Source organism: Urocitellus parryii, chromosome 1 (assembly GCF_045843805.1).
Source record: "Urocitellus parryii isolate mUroPar1 chromosome 1, mUroPar1.hap1, whole genome shotgun sequence".
Classification (NCBI taxonomy): domain Eukaryota; kingdom Metazoa; phylum Chordata; class Mammalia; order Rodentia; family Sciuridae; genus Urocitellus; species Urocitellus parryii.
Genome location: NC_135531.1, coordinates 155,379,711 through 155,387,049, shown reverse-complemented (window position 1 = coordinate 155,387,049; position 7,339 = coordinate 155,379,711). Strand labels below are relative to the sequence as shown.

The following is a 7,339-nucleotide window of genomic DNA, read 5'->3' as shown; positions in this document are numbered from 1 at the left end:
ATCTAAGTGTACTAAATGTTAAAATAATCTGAAGAAAAGAATTTTAAATCAACAAGAAGCAACATGAAGAACTTCCATACACAATGCAGATGCCCCCAGGGTCCCTGTGTTCCTATTGCAATGTTCAGAATCACAGCGAACATCATAATGCAGTTATAAGGACTCTCTATGCTTCCTGTGTTCTCAGAATTCAAGAAACTTTTCCTGGGCTAGCTGACTCTTTGGATGAAATTGCAATTTGCAGAGCAGAATAATTATGAATCTTAGATGCATTTGAACTCTACATGCCAAGTACTCACTCCTGAGTGTCACCTGTTCTCCACGATGGTGCAGAACTGCATCTCTCCTTGGCTTCTCCCATCACTGTGTGTGCAGCCAGGGTGGATCTGTCCAGTCAGTCCAGTGCCATGTGTTATGTGGGGAGCACAGTCATCACTGGTTTATGTGAATCTGGTGCCAGGCTAGTGGGAACAAGGACCCTGGGAGCGCAGAGCTCAGCCTGCAGGGCCAGCACGAGGCCTGAGCACACCACCAGGCAGTGGAACCTGCAGTGTCCAGGAGAGAGGACTAGGCCAAAGGCCAGTATGGACAGTGGACGACACATGAGACCTCCTCTGCTGGCCATTGCCCTAAGTCATTTTGGAGAAACTAATGACACTGAGGAGAGACTTATGGTGCTCACTTTGTGTGTTTTCACCTCTGCCTTCCTTCACCTCAGTGTTAGTTAGCAGTAGGTGTTTGTACAGATTAGTTAACATTAAGTGTGGTGGACAGCTCTCATTCATTCACCAATCTGTAAGAGGGAATATCAAAGACTACTTCCAGTTTAGCAGCAAAAAATTCTTATCATTAAGATGAAATCCACATGATTTAAAATTAACCTTTATAACAGTTCATGGTTCTCAAGTCGGTGTGAGTTACCACACTGCATAATTGTACAATTTCCAGCTACATCTTTTCCAAAATACTTTTTACTTCAAATTGACTACCTAACCGATTACACACATTGTCCATATTATCCCTAATAGCAGTCACTGGAAAACACTAAATGTATTCTCTATCTTTGAATTCACATATTTGTGAAATTTCATATAAATAAAGTCAGTATATCATGTGTATTATGGCTGAAGTGAGCTTAACATCATTGAAATTAGTCCACCTTGTAGCACGTATTATTTGTTCATTTCTGAAAGAGGAATGACAGACCACTATTTGCATATGCCAGAAATATTTTAATAAACATATCTATTTGTGGACATATTTTTTCATTCTCTAGCATAATTTGACTTCTTTTTGGTTATCACTTGTTTTGCCATATTTGACTTCTCTGGTAAACACTCTTCACTCTCTACGAATATGTTTAGAAACTATTTCGGTGAGAAAAATACCTGAACAGAAACAAAAAACCGCCAGAGACTGTGGTGCATGCATATCATCCCAATGGCTCCTGAGGCTGAGGCAGGAGAATTGCGAGTTCAAAGCCAGTCTCAGCAACAGCAAGGTGCTAAGCAACTCAGTGAGGCCCTGTCTCTAACTAAAATACAAAATAGGGCTGCGGATATGCCTCAGTGGTTGAATGATCCTCAGTTCAATCCCCAGTATTGAAAATAGAAAAAAAATTTCTTAGATGCTCTCAGCCACTTTCCTGATGTCTCTATGTGAAATGCTTAGCATCTCTGTAGTTGTTCATATCTATTACAATTACACATTCCTTGGCCCTATTTTCTTAAACAATCCCTTTAAAATTCTGATCCTATATGTTTTTATCTCTATTAATATAAACAATTAATTTCTGGTATTAATATAGATGTTCTAAAGCCTTTTTAAAACTTAGAAAAGTTTGAATATTCTGGCATAATATTCTCAGTAATGAATATTATCTTAAAACACCCTATAAAATAAGTTACTACATTTTTTTGATGGTTGCTAAACTCTCATCAAATTTCTAACTGTGTGTTGTTCTAAGTCTTTTGTTCTGAAGTTTTGATTCTACAAAGCACTGAAAAAAAACATAACCACAATAAAGGATCTAACAAGTACTCTTAAATATTGTTTCCTTAAAGGGTAGAGTTAACATTTCAGAAGAGTTCTCTTTCCAACAGGTATTTTTCACATAATTTATATTACTATAAAAATCTACTTATTTGTTTATGACTAATACAAAAAGAAAATGTTTTTGCTAAATTCTGCAGAAATATTATACCATTCTCATGAATCTGCAGGGTTTTGTGTTATTTGACACAAAATTTGAGATATCACAAAGTCCTTATACCAATGTTTCTTTTTTTCGTATCTATTGCTACCAGATCTTGTGATAAAAAACACCTTAAAACAGGTGTTAAATATCCAACATATTTCATCAAGAGGGACACCTTTCAGTAGAACAGGTGTTTGTTTCTTAGTTTTAATCCATGCCACTTGTTGATTATTAATTTTCCTTCTTGAGCTTTAAGAGTCTTGTTGAGGAAGTCCAGTGCTAAGCTGACATGATAAAAAGTTGGGCCAACATTTGGAATGGAGTCAAACTAGAAAGCTTTTTCTCAGAAAAGAAATAAACAATGACGTGAAGAGATATCCTACAGAATGAGAGAACATCTTTACCACATGCAAGTCAGGTAGAGTGCTAATCTCCAGGATATATAAAGAACTCAAAAAAAAATGAGAGGAAAAAAAAAACAAATAATCCAATCCACAAATGGGCTATATAACTGAACAGACATTGCACAGAAGAAGAAATACAATTGATCAACAAATATATGAAAAATGTTCAATATCTGTAGCAATTAGAGAAATGTAATTTAAAACTACTCTAAGATTTTATCTCACTCCAATCAGAATGGAAATTATCAAGAATGCAAATAAGCATTGTCGAGGAGGTGGGTAAAAAGATACACTTATACATTGCAGGTGGGACTGAAAATTGGTGCAACACTCTGGAAAACATTATGGAGATTCCACAGAATATTTAGAATGGAACCACTGTAAAGAATCTCAAAGGAGACATAGAAAGAAAGTGGTATATTGACTCTTTATCTTAGTGGCCACGTTGTTTATCTATATCAATAGGTTACCTTAGGTAGTTAGTACCATAACCATTTTACTGCTTGGAATACCAGTAAGGTTGCTTATTCTGCAGTTATACTTCACAATTACAATATGCAATGTCAGGAGCTTTGTGCAGTTCTCCAGGAAGTCCATTGTCTGAAGTTACTATTAGGTGGGCAGTTCCAAGAGCACCCTTGATGAAACATTGTAGTTATCTAGCCAACAAATTCTTCTATTCCCAGGAGCTATGTGCCTAAGATGAAGATGGACACCCTCATGAAGAACATTGCTACAGTGGCCAGGCATCCCATGTCTTTAACATGTAAGTTTTCCAGCACCCAGGCATTCTGCACCTTTGTACAGAAACTTCCTATCCACCAAGCATGCCTCAGTCATGAAGTTTATCAGAGACCCAATCTCAAGCACAAAACCCCTATAAACCACCACTTGACCCAACTATCCCACTCTTTGGTTTATATCCAAAGGACAATGTCAGCAAACTATTGTGACACAGCCATATCAATATTTATGGCAGCTCAATTCACAATAGCTAAACTATGGAACCAACCTAGGTGCCCTTCAACTGAATGGATAAAAGAAATGTGATATATATATATATATATATATATATATATATATATATATATGTAAAAGGAATATGACTCAGCATTAAAGAAGAATGAAATTACCCTATTTGCAGGTAAATGGACGAAGCTGCAGAATATCATGCTGATGGAAATAAGCCAATTCCTAAAAACCAAAGACCCAATGTTTTCTGATGCACAGATGCTGATCTGTAATGGGGGGAAGGCTAGGGAAGAATGGAGAAACTTTAAATTGGACAGAGGGGAGTGAGGGTAGGGGAGTGTGAGGTGGGAAGACAGTGGAATGAGGACATTATTATTCTATATACATGTATGATTGCACCACACATGACTCTGCCTCATGTACAGCCAGAGGATGAGAAGTTGTGCTCCAATTATGTACAATGTGTCAAAATGCCTTCTGCTGCCATGTAAAACTAGTTAATTAAGACAAATAAAAAATTAACATCAATACAAAAAACCTGGTGTTTATAATTTAATTTCTTTCCAACTTTTTACATTAAACTTAAAATTAATTTAACTAATTTAGCCCTGTCATCTATGTAAAATGTCCAATACCACTCACTAGGATTCAGTAAGCTATATTTGTACAGGAAATGCATATAAACGTGGAGCGTACAGAATTTATCTGGGGTTCTTTGAAGGTCTTTCTGTTCTAGCAGGGAACATTGGAGCAGTGAGAACCAGAAGCCATGGGACACAGTGTGGGGATGGTTGGATCCTGTTAAGCAATTCAAGACTTCCTGCAGCAGTCAGTGATGAGGTGCTCATCTGCTCCTACTACAAGAATTCCCTTGCCTAAAAACTTTAATAAGTGTATTCATCAATTAGTCATATATGTTTATTATTTTGTATTTTCTTAGGTAATAAGTACATTTATGTTTTTCTCCATATTTTCCTATTAATGTAATGGTGAGCAAATATTTTTTCAGAATTTGTAATTTAAAATCTTGATTGTGATATTATATATTTTTTCTCATTGTGTTATATAAGTAACCTTAGATAAACTTGTTTTTAAGCAGATGTAATTTATTATTGATAATTATCAAACTATATGCCTGTGAGGACATTAGAATACTTGGGGAGAAATAACTTGTGGGAGATGATGAAAGAGTGCCACAAGACAGGTGTGGTGGTGCAATCCTGCAATCAAAGTGCCTCAGGAGGCTAAGGAAGGAGGATCAGAAGTTCCAAGACAGCATTAGCAATGGAGCTATGCCTGAAGCCACTTAGCAAGACCCAGTTCTAAGTAAAACACAAAAAAGGGGCTGGGGATGAGACCTTAAGTTCAATCTTTGGTTTAAAAAAAGAAGAAGAATGAAAATAATAATAATAATAATAATAATAATAAAGAGAGCAGATACACTGACATAAGGTTTTAGGGAACAAGTACAGACAGACTGTACTTTAAGAAGTACAGTAAACTGGGGGAAATTTAAGAGTTGACCCAGGTCAGAAATTTAGGCCAGAAAATAATGGTCCACCATGTCATAATTTTGAGGCATGACATATTGGCATAAATGTAACAGAAGTCAGATGTGTTGGAGATAATCCATCAGAGCTGACCTGAAACTCATGCTCCAGGCTTAGTACCCTACACTAAGTCACTCATGGACATAATAAAAGACTGGCAGCAGAACTCATGCTCCAGGCTTAGTACCCTACACTAAGTCACTCATGGACATAATAAAAGACTGGCAGCAGCCACTGCCAAGGAAGCACTGTGTGCTCTTCCTGGTGGATGAATTTGACTGTCGGGACACAGGGTGTGGTAAACATGGCCCTCTGTTTATTCATGGACAAGGAATTACTCTTCTGATTGGTTATAACTTCTATAGGATTTAATTGTTGCATACATTCAAAGTAGTTAAATTGATACAGTTAGGTACTGCAGTGCTTAGAAATTTGCTTGACAATTCCTGAATAATAGCAGATTATGTGAGTGTAAGTTTTCTTCAGATTTGATTGCTAAAGTTTTCCTCTGTGATAGTACTTGACACTGGTACTGCAATGTATTTGATGAATCTTTAATGCATGCCTCCAAAAATTATTTCAACAAATATATTAAATTATATTTATTCGTTAAAAGACACATTGAGTAAATTATACATTTTATAAAGAATCCATGGAATAATACAGTAAATTAAAAAATCAAATAATAAAAAATCTCATATTCAAACAAAGTGACATTAGAGTAGGCAGTTTAACTTGTGTCACCCAGATATGAAGAGTATTTGACCTAATCTTGAACTTCATTCAGAGAAAATAGGATGGTGCTGACAGGCATCTTTATCATTTCCCTGAGAACAACTGTGTTCCCATTACTCTCCCCACAGCTTCCTTTACCTGCTTGTTCCTGAGACTGTAGAGGAGAGGATTCATGAAGGGAGGAACCATGGTGTAAAACACAGAGAGAACCATGTCCTGGAGGGTGTCAGAGGTTGCTGAGGACCTCAGGTGTACACCTGCACTGGAACTGATGAAGACGGAAAACACGAGGATGTGAGGGGTGCAGGTGGAGAAGGCCTTTCCTGGGGATCTGGTGGGAAATTTCAGCACAGCAGAAAATATGCGAATATATGACATTATTATTATAGCAAAGCAGCCACTACCAATGACTGTAATAGAGACAAGAATAAGGACCATGTTGCTGGTGATGTCAGAGCAGGAGAGCCCCAGCAGAGAGGGGACGTCACAGAAGAACTGATGGACCACGTTTGACTGACAGAAGGACAGCCATGTGTTCCCAGTGTGCACACCTGCATACAGCAGACCACTGAGCAGGGAAGCCAGGGTCATGTGGACACAAAACTGGGGGTTCATGATGAGGGGGTACTGGAGGGGCTGGCAGATGGCCACATAGCGGTCCCAGGCCATGATTGTGAGGAAAAAAAGTTCGACACATGCACAGAAAATGACCAAGAAGATCTGGGTTGCACAGCCAGCCACTGAAATTGCCCTGTTGCCAGTGAGAGTGTTGACACAGGCATTGGGGACAGTGATGGAAATGTAGCACATGTCCAAGATGGACAGGTTCCTCAGGAAGAAGTACATGGGTGTGTGCAGGTTCTGGTCAGCAGTGGTGATAGTGACGATGAGAAGATTCCCTAACAAGGTACCCAGGTAGATCATTGGGAATACTGTGAAATAGAGGAAATTCAGATTCCAGCCATCTGGAGAGCTCAGGAGGAGAAATTCAGTTACCATAGTGGCATTGGCCATTTACTGGAAATTATGGTTTTCTGAGAAGATAAAAAGAGAAGAGGGAGGAAGCAAAAAGCATGAATAATACGATTATAATGAATAATACAATGTTACTCAGGTCCACAGTGTTTTCTTGTACTTGCAGTAGCTTTCCCTGGAAAGGAATGTCACTCTTGGTTTTCTGATATGTTTAATCACTTCTGAGCAAAGTGCACCTCGCAGTGCAGGTGTGGAGGTCTGCAGCCCAGGGTCTGGTCCTGACCTGCAGGGCCTGTCCTCAGCTCCCCATCAGGCCTCCTCTGACCTCCTGAGACTCCATGCAGAGCACTTCCAGGGTTGCCCACCTCCTCTCCTGCATGGCCACCTGTGTGACCATGTGTTCTTTAATGCTGTCTTTAACAAATAAATTAGTTGCTTTCATTCTCTTCCATAAATACATTTGTAACATTATTTTGCCATTTTATCAATTCTTAACAATTCAAATC

At 38.3% G+C, this 7,339-nt stretch overlaps 1 protein-coding gene across 1 annotated transcript; it reads right to left on the bottom strand.

Annotated features, from left to right (window-relative positions):
• Positions 1-5,942: 5,942 nt before the first annotated feature.
• Positions 5,943-6,872, bottom strand: LOC144255688 (olfactory receptor 14C36-like). Its single transcript, XM_077800459.1, has one exon. It carries the CDS (start codon positions 6,870-6,872, stop codon positions 5,943-5,945), a length of 930 nt encoding a protein of 309 aa, XP_077656585.1.
• Between the last annotated feature and the right edge of the window lie 467 nt (positions 6,873-7,339).